The sequence below is a fragment of the Pseudorasbora parva genome, unplaced genomic scaffold (genome assembly GCF_024679245.1).
Source record: "Pseudorasbora parva isolate DD20220531a unplaced genomic scaffold, ASM2467924v1 scaffold_31, whole genome shotgun sequence".
Classification (NCBI taxonomy): Eukaryota; Metazoa; Chordata; class Actinopteri; order Cypriniformes; family Gobionidae; genus Pseudorasbora; species Pseudorasbora parva.
In genome coordinates, this window is record NW_027125103.1 from 279,307 (window position 1) to 300,231 (window position 20,925).

At 38.8% G+C, this 20,925-nt stretch overlaps 1 protein-coding gene across 1 annotated transcript in view; it reads right to left on the minus strand.

Annotated features, from left to right (window-relative positions):
• gprc5ba (G protein-coupled receptor, class C, group 5, member Ba) overlaps positions 1-20,925 on the minus strand; it is a 42,922-nt gene that overhangs the window by 11,684 nt on the left and 10,313 nt on the right. Inside the window, exons 2-3 of the mRNA XM_067437312.1 lie at positions 9,756-9,820; positions 494-1,511 (exon numbers count right to left, since the gene is read on the minus strand). Of these exons, the coding sequence (XP_067293413.1) occupies positions 494-1,511; positions 9,756-9,800 (1,063 nt within the window). The 5' untranslated portion in view covers positions 9,801-9,820. The remainder of the gene's footprint in view (positions 1-493; positions 1,512-9,755; positions 9,821-20,925) is intronic.

Below are 20,925 nucleotides of genomic sequence, written 5' to 3' on the forward strand. Positions count from 1 at the left end.
CTTGTATAGTGATGGCCTATATCAAAACAAAGCTTTGAACGGTTATGAATCAGCGTATATTGATTTATGATTCGGATCGCCAATGTCACATGATTTCAGCAGTTTGACACGCGATCCGAATCATGAATCGATACACTGACTCATAACGGTTCGAAACTTTGTTTTGAAATCGACCCATCACTATATAAGTCGATATTTAGTTGTTTTTTTGGGGGACTCAAAACCCCTTCTCCTGTCTTCATAAAATGATTGTATAGCCGCTGTAGTGAGATGGGCTTTGTAACGACGTCTTTAGTGCCTTTATGGGTCTTGAGAGAGGAAATGACATTGGTGTCAATGAAGGCCTTTCTGAGCCATCGGATTTCAACACTAATATCTTCATCTGTGTCTGATAAAGTTCTTACCGTTATCAAACGACATTAGGGTGAGAAATTAATGACAGAATTTTAATTTTTGGGTGAACTAACCATTTAATCAGTGTGCCTAGTTGTACCTGCAGTATTTTCATCAAACGCATATCCCTGGTTCTCCACAAACTGCCTGTGTGAAAGTGGGATGTCCTCATCGAGGCTGGCCTCTCTCATGCGCGAGGAATTCTGAGACGTGTCGAAATAGTCCGGAGCCGAAGGCTGAGGCGGAGATCGAAGACAGGCATGGGCTTCAGGAGCAGCGTGGCACAGCAATAATAACCAACCCTGAGCTACCAGCGCTACGGCCAATGCTGGATCGTCCCAGTCCGGAGACTTCCCAAGCACATTGTTTCCATAGACGTAGAAACCAACCCAAGCCACCCACAAGAGAATGGACAGGAAGCAGGAGACCAGAAGCCACACAACATTACAGTGCCACGGCCGTGCCTTCCCACACAGGGCTAATGTTGCGGTTATTAGGGCGGCCAGCAGGAGCGCCAGCACATAGGCGCAAGCGAGGGCAAAGTCCAGAGGCTGATACTGGCACGCCGGGTTACCCTCACGAAGCACCGTCAGGAGAAGCCACTCTGCAGCAATAATGCCTTGTACTGCGGTCAACCCTAATGCGAGTCCGACGAGGGCACACCCGCCTGGGCTCCGAGACTCACGTGCAAGCCTGCGCAGCCTCACGCCCTGTGCCAACATGCAGGCAAAGCAGAGCGAAAAAAACACCCCCCAGAGGGCACGTCGCACCAAACAAATGCTCTCGTTGTGCTCAATAAGGTATGCGAAGCTAAGCCCGAACAGCCCAATAATGCCTATCAACAGGAAGAGAATGGGACCGATGCCACTCCGCTTTGGTGCCTCGGTCACCGAGTGCAGGCGACACAGAAGAACTAGCAACAGTAAAACCGCAGCTAACACGCCAGCCGCCGCTACGACCTCCACCACCACGCCCCATATAGCATCTAGGTCACATAAGAGAGTGTAGGGGCGCTGGAGGCCAAATCCACAGCCAAACGGGACCGTCGGCTTCTCATCTTGAGACCAACTCACATCCAGCCCGGTGAGCAGCAGGAACAACACATGAAAAAATGGCATCTGAGGAAGAGAGAGAAAATGAGAATGAGAGAGCAAATATTGGTCCTTGAACAATGTTTTAAAAGTTGGCCTGATACATCCAGTGGGTCAAAAAAAAAAAATCCTTGACACCCAACTTCCACTTCAAGTGTGGATGTCATTGCATTATATCAAATACTATCAAATACCAGTTACAGATCTTTTTTTAAAGCCATTTTTAATGGTATTTATTTAGTGTGAAGTCTGTTTACCTTTCTCCACACATGTTGCCTTCAAGTGGACCTTTCAAATCTAAGTTGGTGTTTTTGTTTTTTGTTTTACCAGGTATATATGCATGACATTTAACAAAAAGTTTATTTTGCATAATGGCAAAATATCATCTCTCATGAGTGATTAACATTTATTTTATATAAATTCAGGTCCTATTGTTACTTTCCCACAATGAAAATGAGAATGAGAGAGCAAATCTTGGTCCTTGAAACATACAGTGAGCCAAAAAAATGTTCTTGGACAACTGAGTTCCACTTCAAGTGTGGATGCCATTGCATTATATTAAATACTATCTGTAAAGAAATATGTTTTTGTTTTATTTTTTCGAAGCCATTTTTAATGGTATTTATTTTGTGTGAAGTCAGTTCACCTTCAAGTGGACCTGGAAATAGGGTGAGTCATTAATGACATACATTTCATTTTTGGGCGAACTAACCCTTTAATGCACTAACGTGGAGGAAAGTAAATAAGGGTTTAGGGGGTGATTTCGGATTCAGCACCAGTGTTTAGATAAGACCCATGGCCACAGGTGTATAAAATCAAGCACCTAGCTGTGCAGTCTGCACTAATAAACATTTGTGGGGGAAAAGGGTTAGCTCTGAAGAGCTCAGTGATTTGGAGCGTGGTCCTGTGACAGGATGCCACCTCTGCATTAAGCCAGTTTGTGAAATTTCATCCCTGCTGGATATTTCAGTCAACTGTAAGTGGTGTTATTGGAAAGTATTTAGGAACAGCAGCTACTAAACCACAGTTCGGCAGGTCAGGAAGAATTTGTGCCGACAGATGTTTCTTAACACGTGAGACTTTTATAAACCATTATTGGAGAACTAAATTCAGTTGTACACCATTGATATAACGTATGTTTCATTAATAATGTGTTTAACAGAATTTATCCAATGACTGCAATGCTCTCATCTCTGGCGAATGACTTCTGCAGAAGCAAAGAAATCGGTTTCTTTTCTACACTTTTAGAAGAAAAGGTTCTATATAGAAACTTGACAGGTTGTATAGGCGCTACGTATTTGTAATCTGCTGCAAAAAATGCTTTTCTTAGTATTTTTGTCTTGTTTCTAGTCCAAGCATCTAAAAATTCTTTAAACAAGAAGTATTTACTAGACAAGCAAAATTAATTCTTGTTTTGGGGAAAAATAAAAACAATAAAAAATAAAGTTTTTGCTTTAAAAAAAAGAAAGAGAGATCCTTCTATAAAAAAAGAAACACAAAACCATTTTAAACAGTACCCCTGTAGACCAGCCCCAAAATAAGAATATTATGGTCGACCAAATAAAAAACAAAGCTAAATCTAAAAGGACCAACGCAACAACCGGTTAATCGGTTGCTAATCAAATATTATTTAAAATGGCTGCAGATTTAGTACCATGGTGTGATTTAAACCTGACAGAAACGTAGTTTGAACTCAAATGAGACTGCAGCTGAATTAATCCTATTTTCTCCAGGATTTCAGAGAGAAAAGGCAGCTGAGATATAGATCTAAAATTTGTTAAATTAGCAGAATCAAGGTTAGCAGGCTTCTTGAGATATGGAGTTACCATAGCATGTTCGAGCCAGTCCGGGACTAGCCCACATAATGAGCAAAAGATCAGGCCCAACAATATCCAAGATTTGTTTAAGAAATGTCTTGAGGGGAAGAGGTTTCTGTCAGATGCATCATGGGAGATCACACCAGAGAGCAGGGGAACTTAATTACTGTCTCCTGTGTATTTAAAGGGTCATGAAATCCTAAACCAAATTTTCTGAGATTTTAAAGGGGTGGTTGCATACGATCACTTTTTTAACTTTAGTTAGTGTGTAATGTCGCTGCTTGAGCATAAACAGTATCTGCAAAGTTTACAGCGCTGAAAGTTCACTGCAAACGGAGATATTGTATTTTAAAGTTATGGCAGTTTATTGCTTACAAAAAGGCCGGTTTTGGACTACAACGAGCTTCTTCCTGGGTTGGTGACATCATAAACCCTTGCCAGTCTCCGCAGATGTGACTTCTGCCGTAATGGTAAGGGGCGTGGCGTTTCCGGCAACCTGTGCTTGGCACTTCAGCCAATAAAAATACAGGAAACTACATTTGGCCATCTAACCAATCTAAGACCACTGCGTTTTTCGGAGGGATGAGCTTCATAGAAACAGGAAGCAAACGAGCCGCTCAAAGGACAGTGGAGACAGCGGTGTGGAATAAAGGTCAAATAGAAGAAAAATAAGGCGTAAAAAAATTCGTATAAATTGTTATACTGCGCCCCATAAACACAACCAAGCCTAGAAAAAAAAAAAAACACAGAACAACCCCTTTAACAGAAGTATGTGTTGAACATCAAGGAAGACAATGTTACCATCTGTTAGTTTTGAATGTGGGAGACAGCTAGTTAATTTTAAACCTCAATTTTTAACTTCCTGGTTTAAATTCATCTTCATGTCAACGTCATAAGCTGTGACTGTTTCTTGTACTATAGTACGGCGATGACTCATCGCTGTCTCATAATTATTCATGAGACTGCGTGTCTTTATCCAATGAGAAGACGCGTTGCTTAGTTCATGACAGCATGTGCTTAATTATTCATGACAGCACGCGTTTAACAGGCATTTTCCTCTGACTGACGCAGCGGCGCTTCTAACAGTGAGATCGCATACAGTAAGAGAGATGCAATAATGGATAAAAAAACTAGTGTTTTTTCCCACTTTGTATGAGTGTCTGCATTCCCTGCATTCTCTTCAATTGATCCCGAGTCTTCACAACACGCTATTCCTCCACACTGTGAGTGTAACCGCTCTTCATGGCTATTTAACCGACCAAACGGTATATAAAACTTCACAAAATAAGCCTCAAAAGTTATCAAAGTTATACAACATTTTAAAAGCAGAGAACTTATTGCGAATGGCTGTGCATTAAATTGTGCATTGAAATATAGTTGTCACAGGATATATGTATTTGTGTAATGGTGAGCTTACAATCCATGTGTATATTGTGTTGCGTGTAACGTAATGGTCATTTGCAGTGTGCATTTGTGGGAAGCTTTGATGCTTTTAAGAGTGAAAAAAACTTTCTGAATCAGAAGAAGCCGTTGCTGTGCTGTCGGTCTCCCCTCACCCTCTGCACTCCGTTGCTAAACCACGCCCACTTTTATAGCATTTTCGTAGACAAATCACTTCCAAAGGGGCGTCACCAACGGACATCGCTTAAATGCCTCTGGGTGCAATGGGATAGACCCTATTATTTAGCTTATTTTAAGCAAAAACTCTCTTAATTTTGAGTTATTTTTTCCCAAAACAAGACAATTACTTTTGCTTGTCTAGTAAATAAATACTTCTTGTTTTAAGAATTTTTAGATGCTTGGACTAGAAACAGGACAAAATACTAAGTAAAATAAAAGCATTTTTTGCAGTGCAGAGTCGTCAAATCTAATCTGAAAAGAGAAATTACTTAGTCTGTAGGGGTTGGATCAAGCAAACCAGACCAAACTTTAGCATATCCGTTTCTATGTGGAGTAGTTTCAGATTAATGAGATTATAAACCCTTTAGATTAAACATGCTCATGTGAATAGCTTTTATATGGGCTGCTGTGTTTATTTTATGTTTGTTGAATAGACATGACTTTGTTTTCCTCACTGGAAGTCCTACACAATTTGCAAAATTCAGACACAATAAATACTACATTAAGACAATTCTAAGATGGCGTTCGTCGTGTGGATTAAAGTCTGTCATCCTCAGAGAGCGCCATCCTCAGGATGAATAACGCAAGGACTTGTAAAGTGTGAATGATGTGTTCAGCGATTAGGATATAAAGCTTACAAATCATAAACTAGCATTAAAGGGTTAGTTCACCCCAAAATGAAAATGATTTAATTAATTACTCACCCTCGTGTCGTTGGACCCATAAAAGGCACCAATGACGTCGTTATAAAGTCCATCTCACTACAGTGGCTGTACAAAAAATTTACAATGCGACGAGAATAGTTTTTGTGTGCGAAAGAAAATCAAAATAATGACTTTATCCGCCAAGTTATTGTCTTCCGTGTAGGTCTCTGACGTGAACTCACCTGGAACTCTCTTGATAGCGGCTCCTCCTCTTCCGGGTCATGTATTCGAACGGTGGAGCTGCGTCATATTCTCGCGCATGCGTCAAGTTCACGTCAATAACTTGGTGGATAAAGTCGTTATTTAGATTTTTGTGCGCACAATAACTATTTTCGTCGCATTACACTCTTAGAAGAAAATGTTCTATATAGAACCTTAAAAGGTTCTATCAGCGCTACGTAGTTGGAACCCCTAAAAAGTTCACTGCAAAAAAAGCTTTTCTTACTTTTACTTACGTATTTTTGTCTTGTTTCTAGTCCAACCATATAAACATTCTTAAAACAAGAAGTATTTAATAGACAGGAAAAAGTAATTGTTAATTGTCTTATTTTAGGGAGAAAAAAAATGTTAGTGTAGTAATGTAGTAGAGCATAAATAATACCTGTAAAATTATAAAGCTCAAAGTTCAATGCCAAGCGAGATATTTTATTTAACAGAAGTTCCCTTTCAAAGCCTACAGCGAACGGCCGGTTTGGACTACAGCCCTGCACTTCCTGCTTTAATGACGCAACTAAAACTGTTTGTTGACGAACCCTCCGCCCACAAGAACACGCAAATTCGGGGGCGTGGTCTTGTTGCTCTCGCACGTCGAGAATAGGAAGTGTTGTTTTTGTAGAGTGTGTTTGTCGCCATGCCATTGAAACGCTGTTATTTTCATCCCGGAGTCAAATCACCTTTGTTTGGCCTTCCCACGGACGCTGTACGTAGAGATCGTGGCTAAAGTTCATGTTTAACTCGGTTCTGGAAAATTATAATCACAATTTAAAACTATGTGCAGCACATTTTGCTGAGGACTGCTTCCTCAATCTCAATCAGTTTAATGCCGGATTCGCAGAAAGATTATTCTTAGAAGATGACGCAGTTCCCTCTTTGTTCCAAATACGTAGTGCCGATAGAACCTTTTCTTCTAAGAGTGTGTAACATTATTGTACAGCCACTGTAGTGAGATGGACTTTGTAACGATGTCTTTAGTGCCTTTTATGGGTCTTGTGAGTGGGAATATTTTGAATGCCAATGGAGGCCTTTCTAAAGCCTTTCTCAGCCATCAGCTTTCAACAAAAATATCTTCATTTGTGTTCTGAAGATGAACGAAGGTCTTACAGGTGTCCAACAACATGAGAGTGAGTAATTAATTAAATCATTTTCATTTTTGGGTGAACTAACCCTTTAAGAGCCAGATTTTGCCCTATATAGCTAAATGTATGGCCAGGAGTTGCTACTGGTAGGCAAGTTTTATAGTCACTGAGGTCCCAAATTTGAGCTAGTCAGGAGAAAATGGAGATTTTTCTGATCTACATGTGCATTTTGAGACATTTAAAGGTGAAAAAATGGATAATAAATAGCTTTAAAACCATGCGAGTGGGCAGTAGATTATTGTTCAATTCCTGCTCTCTCCTGATCTCCATCACCCTTGTCTCTTCCCCTCCCAAAGCTGAGTTTTTTTCATTTCCATCCGTGTCAGCAAAGAAGCAAGCCTAAACATACCACTAAACATAGCTGGGGCCGTATTCACAAAACATTTTATCTCACCACTGAGAGCTCTCCTAAATGGCAGGAAAAGTTCTTAGTTACACTTTTTTTCTTAAAACCTATTCACAGCGACTTTTACTAAGGAATAGAGAGAAGTTTTTAGCTAAGAGTGAGAGCGGGGTTGACCTCGTTGCTATGGATGATGTCATCACGCTTGCTAACTATGCCCACAGTGATTGGCCGATAGGGGAGGAGTCTCTGTCTGTGATTTAATCATAGAAATATTTATTTGAACGAGGTTTCATGTTTCTATATTCAAATAAAATAAGAATGTTGCCACATTCAAAGAAAGACTTTAAAAAGTAGACTAAGATGTTAGCGTGTCTTTAATAAGATCTGTCACAAACATGATCCCTGCACGATCTAATCTATAGCGTCTTATTAACTCAGTCATCCATTGTCTGGATTTGCATAACATATTTCTTCTCCCTCTTCGTCTTTCTGCCATTTTCTCTGCTGCTTAAAAGTCCTCGTCCATGCTCCTAACAAATTTGATCTTAAGAACTCTTTTAAGGGGTGCTTTCTGAATAACTTTTTTCTTTACTATGATGTTTTAGTTCATTTTAAGAGTAAACGCCCACATTTTAAGATTTTTCTTAAGAGTTTTGTCACTAGGAGCTACTCTTTGCATTAAGATTCTTTAAGAATACAGGCCCTGGGCCCATATCCCTAAAGAATCTTTGTGCAAAAAAAGTGGCTCCTAGCGGCCAAATTCTAAGAAAATTCTCAGAGTCATGACGTTTTCTTAGAATTTTCCCTAAAAGTGACACGAAAATCCCAGTTAATATAAAAGCTATTCCTTAAGATTCCTAGCGCTTAAAAGGGCTCCTAAGGCGAGATCTGCTAAGAGCAGGGAAGAGGACTTTTAGTGGTTTAGGAGTTCCCCTAAGCAGCTGCACAAAATGGCCATCAGAGGAGGCAGGAGAGATGTCCTGCAAACACTGGATGACAGGGAATTATTGAGAAGCTACAGATTGGATCGTGCAGGGATCATGTTTGTGGTAGATCTCCTTAGAGATGCAATTACTTCACCATCTCGATGCCACAAGGCTATTACACCGGAGAAGAAAGTAATCACAGATATTGCTAAAAGCTGAGCCGTGGTACCCTCGTTAAGACCACACTGAGTTGTAACATTGTAATTTCTACTTCATTAAGGACAGCCCCTTGAGATAGGCCATCTTGTTTTCAATGGGGTCCATATGGGAGTGAAAGTACAAAATATGCCAGCTAGGATATTAATATGAGCAAATAAGACACAAATCATTATTTGAACAGGGTGTAATGAGCTTAAGTTTCCATATATTATAGATTCTAATGTTAGGCTATAACCCCTACAGCTTACTATTCATTTTTCAGATATTTTCTTGAATGTGAAATATTATTTACAATTACAGTCTGCATAAGATTAGAGTGTATAATTATGTTTATTGATTTGAGGGTACATCCTTTGCTCATTATCACCAAAAGTTCATTTGAATCAAACTTGTAGGATCAACCAATCACGGCTTTTGAAATGATGAGTCATACCTAGCAACGGGGTCAACCACACCTCCTCACTAAGATAGGCTTTTCCATCCATTCCTTGCTCAGAGTTCACTGAAAATGTTCTGGAATCACTTGTAAGCTAAAACTCTCTGAGAGGATTCCCAGAATCTTTAGGGATACGGGCCCTGATCTTTAGCCTATATGTTGTATTAATCATTTTAGGACAAGGACAAGTTAATTTACTGAAGGCTACAAACGCTGTAATGCTTAATAATTAAATTACATGAATAATGTAAATCATAAAGTCCTAATTTTTTAATTGAAAATGGCAAAATTAGGCAAACGCTTATTAGTTTGCCTGATTATTTGTCGGTAGTTTAACGTTTCTATCCCAAATCAGCTGTCAAATATGACATCTTTAGTTTAGCAACTTCCATCTCACACTTCTCACACAAGTTTTTTTGCTGCTGTGAATTATGTAAATCATTTTTTTACAATTGGAAATTATGTTCTGGATTGTTTTTCATGAGCAAAAATGGGGTCCGGGGTGCTTACTGAATTATATGGAGTCATTAAATTATTTGGTTATTGTGTAGTGTGCGCGTGTGCACATAAAATCAACAATAAAACACACACAGTGTTGTGTGATTCATCATATAAATTGCTTTAATGTTGTGGATAAAAATTATTTGCAAAATGAACATATGCAAATAAAATTATTGTACATCCCTTCACCTGAAGGCATTCACACCGGTGTGACTTAATTGTCCAAACTATTTTTGTGGCCACTGCATTTGCAAGTAGTTTTCCTTAAAGCGATCTCCTGTGCATGTGTACCATAAATATTTAGCACTAATGACATGGTTTAATATTAAATAAAGCCAAGAGCTTACCTTAGTATAAGATATATTCAGTGGCAGAACAGTTGCCTTGAACATTATGGTCTGAGAGATGGACCCTGCACAACAAAAGAAACTGTTTTAGTTTTCACAGATTTGGAGATCCATGTTACATTCACAAGAAAACATGCATTTCAAAATGAGATGTCTCTCAACACTCTGGTAGGATTCAAACCTCAAGCATTTTATGGTACTGATAAGGCATTTATATACAAAATTGAATAAGTATGCATGTATTCATGCCATGGTTCTGAGAGACCGCTCAAAACACTGATGAATTATAGCACGCACATGCTCAGTGCTTTATAAATAACTTGTAATACATACATAATATATAGCAGAGGGCAAAAGCAAATATTCTGGAACACTTCCAAATGATGGTCTGTCATTAATAAGTAACTGTGCAGGAAGTAATGCAGGACTAATGAGAAGCACTACATTAACACTACACCTACTACTATATTTTCTAATATAGAAACAAATAAAATCTAATTTAGAAGATATTTCCTTGTTAAGTCATCAGTAATTTGCCTCACTAATAAATATTAACTAACTGCCAAATTATAATGAACATTACTGTGTGTCTGAGACGACACTGAGGCTTTTTTACTCTGAATAGTCATAAAATGTGTGACTAGTTAATATTGAGTAATTAGTTATGCTTGACTTTATTCAAAGTAAAAAAAGACACTTGCTCACATCTCAGACCCATTAATGTTGTGATAAGTAATTCATTATTAATTCTTTATAATTTGTCGTAGTTACCTATTAGTTCTTAGTGATGCCAATCTCCTTCAGTAATTATTTATATACCTGTTAAAGGGTTAGTTCACCCCCAAAAAATGAAAAATATTTCATTAATTACTCACCCTCATGTTGGACACCCGTAACATCTTCGTTCATCTTCGGAACACAAATGAAGATATTTTTGTTGAAAGCTGATGGCTGAGAAATAAATAACGACTTTATCCACCAAGTTATTGACGTGAACTCGACGCATACGTGAGAATATGCCGCAGCTCCACCGTTCTAATACATGCTCCGGAAGAGGAGGAGCCGCTATCAAGAGAGTTCACGTCAGATACCTACGCAGAAGACAATAACTTGGCGGATAAAGTCATTATTTAGATTTTTTTTTTGCGCACAATAACTATTTTCATCGTATTGTAACATTATTGTACAGCCACTGTAGTGAGATGGACTTTGTATCAATGTACTGAATGCCAATGAAGGCCTATCTGAAGCCTTTCTCAGAAATCAGCTTTCAACAAAAATATCTTAATTTGTGTTCTGAAGATGAACGAAGGTCTTACGGGTGTCCAACGACATGAGGGTGAATAATTAATGAGATCATTTTCATTTTTGGGTGAACTAACCCTTTAAGGAACTATCTTAGTCCTAAACCCAATATTACTTACTGATTAGTTCAGCTTGTTTCTATATTAGTTAGTAGCAGTAGCTGAAGTGTTAATGTAGTGCTACTCATTATTGCTGCATTACTTTCTCCAGAGTTAGGGTAGAGTCAGCTTAATATTACATGATAAGAAAAATCCCTAGAGTATCTTAAAGGTTGACTGCATGCATGCCAGTTTTACTTCAGCTCAGCCAGACTGTATTACACAGAGTCGGTACACACATACTGAACATAGCGATGCTATTAATCTAAATCCACCTAAATCCAAGTTTTCCATGTTTTCTTAAAGGTCATTCAAAAGTGATTAATCAAATATAAACACCATGTTGTGTGTTTGCGTAAAAAACCCCAAAGTGTGTTTGTAAAGTACATGTGTGAAGCCCAACTGTGAGCCTACTATAATCAGCTTCAACACCTTTTATTCATTTTGAACTGCTGATCAAAAAGGCCAGATATGGTATGCAGTTTTAATATGACATTTTTCAGAAACCATTTAACAATAAATAAACATAACAGTCTAAAAATGTGTTTCTTATGTTACCTTTAACATGTCCTTATCTAACCTCTATAGTCTCTGTTACTTAGTATGGCTCATCATCTGTCAGGACTCTCCTTCACTTTAGGTCTTATGGTATTAACTACGTATTCCTCTGTCAATGCAGCAGGTTTGTGAAAGATTCCTAATTGGTTGGTTAGGGCTGAAGTACCCCTTCCTCAACACTAGTGTTGGGCATTGAGAACCGGTTCCAACTTGGAATCGTTTAAAAAAATAACGATTCCACTGGAATTGTTTAGAAAATTTGTTTTCGGTTCCAAAAGTTTTGGTTTCCATAGTGGCCACCATATTTCCGGAAGTGCTTGCCACTTGTTCTGTTGCAGGATGGTGAGCAGCACTCAAAAATTTGGCTTTATTTCACTTTAAAAAAGCCTGGGTGCAACACTTATTTCTTGCACGGGATGATGCACAACAAATATGACTAAACACCTTACGCCTGCATGGTGTACAAATTAATAAGTGTAGGTTGTTTGACATGGTCTCGTCCTCCTTGGGAAACCCTGCACTAACCAACATTATTAACGTTACCTCGTCAGAATCAGGTAAGTGATTATAGTGTTATAACAAAGCCCTTGACCAAATTGCTAATTGTGGTGAACAACAACATTACTGAAATAAATAGTCCTAATATGACTGCTGCTAATGCTATGGCTAAACCGGTGGAGACTCGGTGTGAAACTCCATTCACCTTTGCAGCAAAGCAGGGGAAGTCCAGACCAGGGAGCAAGTTCTGCATCAATCAGTTTTTTGGTCTGGTGCAGAGGCATTCCTAATTTTCTCCCGCATTGGCTGCAACTCCCAAAACTAAAACTCATTATTGAATCAAAATAAAAATTTCCTCTGTGAAATGAGCCTTGACTTGAAATGAGCTGAACTGAGTGAAATGAGCCTTGACTCCACCCCTCAAAGTATCCAATCGAAAGTAAGAATCGGAACCAGAATCGCTACAAAATCAAAACGATGCCCAACCCTACTAGACACTAAACCAAATAATCGATGTTGTGGGTAAAAAAGACTGGACAAAATAAACTTATTTTAAATCCAATATTTGATGAGGGACATTTTATATATATATATATATAAAAACATGAAATTGCCAATATAACCAGTAGATGGCGGCGGAGGAGTACTTATTGACTTATTAGCCATTTCCACTTCCTAATATAACATCTTTTTTTTTTTCTCGTTTTGCTTTTGAATTTATATTTAGACATACACACTAGCCTGGTCCTAACAGACTCTCATACGTTTCATTTGTTCAGAGTCTGGCCAGTCTCCATTGACAAGAGTTAACTTTATTGAAGGCGGGAACACTGTTTAAGTTTAAAACATTGGATGTTTTTGAATTTCATAATAAAATAGATGTAATTTTAAAGATGAGATTTTGTTTCACATGAATGGTAACAAAGCAGAGAGATGACACCCCCCTTATTAGGATGGGAGGCTCGCTACAATGCTCTGTTCATTCCTCAACTGAAAACAGGACAGACTAATCGATTCTTGGGATTTAATAATCAATATCGGTTTGTAAAAAAGAGAATCGATTAAAATCAAGAAAACTGATATTTTTTACCCAGCCCTTAACTCAAAAGCTGCAAAATCACATTGTGAATGAACACGTGCAGCAAATAACACTGTATTTTATTTATTTATTACTCAGATAACCCATGTGGTCACTACAATGATAATAATGTAATAGGTTGAAAAAAAAAATGAAACCTTTCTGCAAACACCAAAAGAGGGTTTGCGCACTAAGTACTGCCTAAAAAGATTTGTAACTGAGATTCAAACCCATCCCCATTAAAAACTCATTATTACATTTCTACAGAATGTGCAATATGTGCAATACATACAGTCAAACCAGCATTTATTTAAACACCTTCAACATTTCCTCACGTGATAACCGTGTATTCACTATCGTTTATAAAATGGTAATAAAATATGACAAGATCTCAGAGTTAAACTGTTTCAGAACAAATTCATCTTGATAATGTCAGATCACTTTGATAGAAAGGTGTGAAATGGATCAACCAATCAGCTGTTACATTTAAGGACACGATTACATAATGCCAGTTTAGCTCAACCAATGAGCAAGAAATGCTTCATTTTGTTCAGTCTGTGGTGTCAAAGGTCACATTAGCAATTAAAGAACAAACACTTCAGCAAAACATGCTCAGCTCAAAGTGTCTGAGTCATTTTGGGCCCAAATAATCCGTTTTATTGGTAGTCAGTGTATGAAGGATTTTGGGGTATAATTATATGTTACCCCCGTTGAATTTATTTAGCTCTCCTCACTTCCAGAAATGAACTATAGTGTCCTGCACACATTAATGAAACATTATATCTGTCTGAATCATTTTTGGTCTGTACCTAAAATGTTAGTCTAGATATCAGTACAGAAGTGGCGACAGAGACGGGAGTTATTAAAACTCAATTCAACGGCTTATTCAAATAGTCGCCTTCATTTATATAGCACTTATACAGTACAGATTGTTTCAAAGCAGCTTAACAGTGATGACAGGGAATTAATGATGCATTTTGGCTGTTGTTAAGCTGAAGTTTTGTCAGTGTTGATTCAGTACCAATGTAAAGATTATTCAATATTAATAATTATTTATAAGATTATATAAATCTGATTATTAGATATTTCATTGCTGAAGCTTGAATTTATCACCATACTTTATTGCATTGAATATTTTGTTCTGTGATAACTTTTCAAAATAGGCGTTGCAAAAGAGTCCCTGTATGTTTTGTGTTTATTTATGGATATAAATCAGGGTTGCCAACTTCGCTTACCTGGCTGGAATGAGATTTTGATGACACACATAAGGTTTTAAGGATCCAACAATTGATTGATTTTGTTAATGCAGATTTCCTTAATACTTCAGCGTAATGTTAGCCTGCTTTTACCAGACTCTTGTACATTTCATTTGTACATAGAGTCTGGCCACTCTCCATTGACAAGGGTTTATTTCCGCGAAGGCGGGCACCCTGTTGAGGTTTAAAACTATTGGATCTGCCCTGAGCCACTCTGGATCTGCCATAACCAATCGCTAACGTTTGGTCGTGACGTATGTCATGCGCCCTTCGCCTGTTTCACTCATGGAAATCCGACAAAATAAAAGTGCACATGTGCATGCCACCTCAGTAATAAACTATAGGATAAAACCTAAAACTCGTGCATTCGGATTGTGATTTATTCACGCCACGGTGGAGAGGAGAGTTCTGTGACCGGGAACGCGGCGCTCACGCGGTCCGTAACATGATTGTATGCTGTAAATAAAATGTCATATGCTTGGTGTGATAATAAATGCTGCTATAAATAACGGACCAATTCAAATGTTTAAGTGATTTTATTTTAATTTGTTTGAGCGGTGATGAAATATATTGCTCTTCTAAATACTTGCCAGCATTTTAAGGAAACACAAGTCTAGAAATGCATCCTAATAACAGCAAAGCAACCGTATGGTGTTCTGCAGTGGTCAAAAATGATTACAAACAGTGATTTTGAAGTGATATATTGTTGAAAACTCAGATGTGGATTCGGACAGCTGTTACATCAACACGGCCTTGCGTTTGTCAAAAGCAGTCGGTAACTCGGCCGGGGATTTTTACACGGGTGGTGAGAGACGGACGGCAATAAAATAACTGACCAGTCCCCGTAACTTAGATGATGGCAATACCTTCCGCCCCCACGAGAAACAGTTACCGTCCGAATAGCTTCAGCCAACTCCTTCATCACTAACGAAGCGATCTGGAAAATCAAACTTTTCCCGAATTTACCCTGTTGGAGGGCCACAACATCATGGCCACCAACAAACCCCAGCAAAGACTGTTATTGCTCCGGCTTTAACTTCTGGAAATTCGGCAGCGGTGCCACAATGCAATGAATGGTTTAGTTAGCATCTTTCTCCGCCGCCATTACTGAACTACATCTCAAACTAGCGCTCGACATCAGCGTCATCGTTCTCAGCCACTCCCTCTGTTCGCTGATTGGACCGGTAAAAATTTGTTCGGAGAAAACCTAAGACTACACAGCAGTCCCAGACATAGTACTGAAGGAAGTACGTAGGAGGGCAGAGCCAGGCTAGCGTAATGTTGCACTAGAGGCACTTTTTTTATCAACTTTACCTACCAAATACAATGGTTGGCTATTTTGCTAATATTAGCCTACCAGCCGTTTCTTACTAAGATGTCTTTTGCAAACTTTATTACAAACCAAAAATTAAATGTATTATTGTACAGTATGATATATGTTGAGTGGCAAAAGGTGTACTACAGGCCTACATGATACTAAATACATGTGTGACCCTAGAGCACAACACCTCTCACGGGTATATCTGTGGCAATAGCCAACAATACATTGTGTGGGTCAAAATTAGCCATTTTTCTTTTATGCCAAAAAAAAATCATTAGGATACCAAGATCATGTTCCTTGAAAATATTAAGTAAATGTCCTACTGTAAATATATCATGTATATTAGTAGCAATATGCATTGCTAAGGACTTAATTTGGACAATTTTAAAGATTTTCTCAATATTTAGATTTTTTTGCACCCTCAGACTACAGATTTACCAAATATTATCCTAACAAACCACACATCAATGGAAAGATTATTTATTCATGATGTATAAATCTCAATTTCAAAAACTTTATGACTGGTTTTGTGGTCATCACATAATCAATACATATATTTGACATTAACATCCTATACTCTAATCTTTATTTGTAACAAGATCATGAATGAAAATAATATTTTACAATATGGTGGTTACACAATATATTTTTTTTAATCAAAAATGTATACATGTTTATATTAGGTCATGCAATATGAGCCAACAACAAACTATTGTGTTTGTATCCATTAACATTAAACGTGATGTGTCTTGGACACTTTTCAGGGGGTAGTGAAGCCGATGATCTGCTGAGCCAGTCCATTAAACATAGCCAAGCCATATTCAAATATTTATGATTCAGTTATTAATAGTATTTTATACGTTTGTCAATGACCAGACATCAATGCATTTTTATCACTCTCATTTTGTGCACAATTTAGTACCGAAACAATGACTTTGCAATCAATAATAATAATTTTTCAATAATAATAAGAGTTTTATTTTTTAAAAATTATATTGCTGGGTTTTTGGCTCTTATGTAATCTCTCCAAACAATATCAGACCCGTTTTTTTTTTCTTTCTTTTTTTAAGCAAACCAAACCGACTCCATCTCAGTAGGCGAGCTGAGAACTGTTCACTTTCAGCTAATGGTAAGGTTCGCTAAAAATTGTGCACCGTGAACACACACTGCTCCAGGCTCACTTGATTTTCCATTTGTAAATTCACATTTAGTTCAGATGCCTCTGTACAAATCGCCTACAAAAGGGGGTTCACCTGAGATACAATCACACTGCGTGTTACTTTGCAAAAACAATAACTGGCCATTTTTCAACAGTTTCTTCAAAGTTGAACTCTGCAGTGTTTTTTTTTTTTTTTTCGTGCCACTGCACTGTTTGGGAAAAACTGATGTCATGTGTAATTGTGCAGTGATTGCCATGGTAACAGCAAGAGCTAGAAAGAGGAGTGTGTGGGGTGGGGGGAGGGGGGTGTTTGCCCATCCGCTGTAAATCAGCAGAAGCGCTCGAACACGGTCCCAACCTTAACACACAAACTCGCACAAACACACAGTCGCACAAACACTTCATGTGTTTTTGTGACTGCCGTGATGCTTCTCCGAGAGGCAGGGGTGTGTGATTTGTCATTTTATTGCACAGGTCCACAATCCGCATTCATGTTTGATATTCAGTAGAGGACGGTGCTTTAGTCCAATGTGTCTGAGGGAGGGAGGGGTGCAATGTTGCAGAAATAGAAACAAAGTGACCAACAAAACATACTGACGCTTGTCACAACCATTTATAACAAACTCAAGTGAATAAAAAGGCATAAATAAAAGCACCCCTTCCAACCTAATGAGTTTAAACAGACATCACATTGTACTTGGTTACTGTTTTTACAATGGTGCGACTGGGTCCACACCATTAATTTAACAAAACTGGAGGATAATGGAAGTCATGAAGATGTGTGTGCGAGAGAGAAAACTGATTGGCTGTTCTGTGATTGATTGTATTGCTCCACGCCCCATGTTCACAGCCAACATTAGGACACGTGTAACAGCATCTGAGCGATCGTCTCATGCATTTCTCATGTAAGGATGTGTGTGTGTGCAGTGAAAGATGTGCTTTGCCCTGGAGATCTGCTGCTGCACCCCGTCCAATCTGCTCCCACTCTTTTGTGCTGCTCGCGACTCCTCTTACATAACTAGGATCCAGCTTTCACCAGTTCTGCTGCATGGCTGCCACAGACGCTTCATCACCACAGCCTGTGCTTTACATACACAACCAACACTGGCCCGACATGTTAAAAACAGGCCATCCAAACCACACATTTTATTTTATTTTATTATATAAAGAACTGGATCTGGTGAGATGTTAAGATATTTACTTACAATTAAACTGTATGCTAACATTACTAGGCACTGCATTCTCTATTATTAGCAATGGTGTTGAAGTTAAAGGTCCCGTTCTTCGCGTGTTTTCGAAGCTTTGATTATGTTTACAGTGTGCAATTGTACAATGAGTTCATGTTTCGCGTGTTAAAAAACCCCCAGTATTTTTCACACAATTTACTTATCTGTATACCGCAGTTTCCTCTGTCCTAAAAACAGCCTGGTGATTTCCTTGTTCTATGAAGTCCCTCCTTCAGAAACACGTAACGAGTTCTGATTAGGCCAGCGCTTCCCGCGCTGCGATTGGACAGCAGCTTAGCGCACTTTGCCTGGAAAGGTCCCGCCTCATCATAACGGGGAGATACGCGCACTCAATGTTACTGCAAAAATATCTACAGTCCCTGACAAAAGTCTTGTCGCTTGTGTACAAATTGACCTAAAGTGCCGCTGAAATATATTTCTAATCAAGATATTTTTACAAGTAATGGCTCATTTTAATCCCACCAGCTTTTGTGATAATGTTTCAGTGAAAAACTAAACTTTCAAAAAGTATTCTAATATTCCCAGCTTGGTAAAGCCCATTGAGTCAATTTTTGCAAAGACATAAGTGTTGTCACCTTGTCATATGAGCTTCACCTGTGACGACTAATGGATCAATTAGGTCTCAAGTGTGTATAAAAAGAACCCCAGTACACTAGACCTTCACATCAACTGCAACTAGACCTCTGCAAACATGCCTAAGATTCACCCTGAGACAAAGTTTTGATTATCAAGAGGCTGAAGACCAGATCCACTGCTGATGTGGCAGACACCTTCAATGTGTCTCAGCGTCAAGAACAGAGGATAAAAAAAAGATTTGAAGAGACTGGAGACGTTTTTGACAAGCCCAGGTCAGGTAGACCCCGCAAGACAACTGCTCGAGAGGACTGTTTGATGGCTCGAAAATCCAAGGCCAGCCCATTTTCAACTGCAGCAGAGCTCCACGAGACCTGGTCACCTGAAGTCCCTGTGTCAACCAGAACAGTTTGTCGGATTCTGTCTCGAAATGGCATCCATGGCCGAATCAGTGCCCGGAAGCCAGCACTAAACAAAAGACAATTGAAAAACCGTGTGGCATTTGCCAAGGCCCACAGACTGCTAAAAGGATGGATGCTGGAAAAGTGGCAGAAGGTGGATTTTCAGATGAATCTTCTGTTGAATTACACCACAGTCGCCGCAAATATTGCAGGAGACCTACTGGAGCCAGAATGGATCCGAGATTCACCCAGAAAACAGTGAAGTTTGGTGGCGGAAAAATCATGGTCTGGGGTTACATCCAGTATGGGGGTGTGCGAGAGATCTGCAGGGTGGAAGGCAACATCAATAGTCTAAAATACCAAGAAATCTTAGCTACCTCTTATATTCCCAACCATAAAAGAGGCCAAATTCTGCAGCAGGACGGTGCTCCATCGCATACTTCCATCTCCACATCAAAGTTCTTCAAGGCGAAGAAGATCAAGATGCTCCAGGATTGGCCAGCCCAGTCACCAGACATGAACATCATTGAGCATATGTGGGGTAGGATGAAAGAGGACGCATGGAAGACGAAACCAAAGAATATTGATGAACTCTGGGAGGCATGCAAGACTGCTTTCTTAGCTATTCCTGATTTGACCTTTCTGTCTTTATTAAATGATAAATATTTTTTCTGTGAAAATTATTTATTTCAGTGCATTAAACATCATTTGGGAGGGTTTTAGCTTTTCATATGAGCTATTTCTAACACCAATTAATTAATTAAAAGTCAGGTTAATATCAGGTATTTCTAGAAAATAGATAAGCGACAAGACTTTTGTCAGGGACTGTATATTACCTTATCAATTTGAATCAGACCCGGAGAATATCGAAGAGGATCGATTATAACCTGCTCAGGAAAGACTTTTGCTGGATGTTTCAGAATGGTAAGCTGTCTATTCAGTAGTTTAAACTGATCATTACAAACACCAACAATCGATGGTGTCTGAATGAATTACTACACTTTTATATACTAAGTTTTTCGGATTAGTTTGAATGACCATCTAACGTTAGTTAACGAAGCTAAACAGCGTTGCACTTTGTGTCATGTGTTACATAAACTGTTAAACGGACCGACTTAAATAATAAAATACACTTACCAGTTGTGCACCATAAACAACGCCTTCTCCAGACAAAGAGGAAACTGCGTCATCTTTTAAGAATAATCTTTCTGCGAATCCGGCATTAAACTGATTGTGATTGAGGAAGCAGTCCTCAGCAAAATGTGCCGCACATAGTTTTAAATTGTGATTATAATTTTCCGGAACCGAGTTAACCATAAACTGTAGCCATTGATCTCTACGTACAGCGTCCGTGGGAAGGCCAAACAAAGGTGATTTGACTCCGGGATGAAAATAACAGCGTTTCAATGGCATGGCGACAAACACACTCTACAAAAACAACACTTCCTATTCTCGACCTGCGAGAGCAACAAGACCACGCCCCCGAATTTGCGTGTTCTTGTGGGCGGAGGGTTCGTCAACAAACGGTTTTAGTTGCGTCATTAAAGCAGGAAGTGCAGGGCTGTAGTCCAAACCGGCCGTTCGCTGTAGGCTTTGAAAGGGAACTTCTGTTAAATAAAATATCTCGCTAGGCATTGAACTTTGAGCTTTATAATTTTACAGGTATTATTAATGCT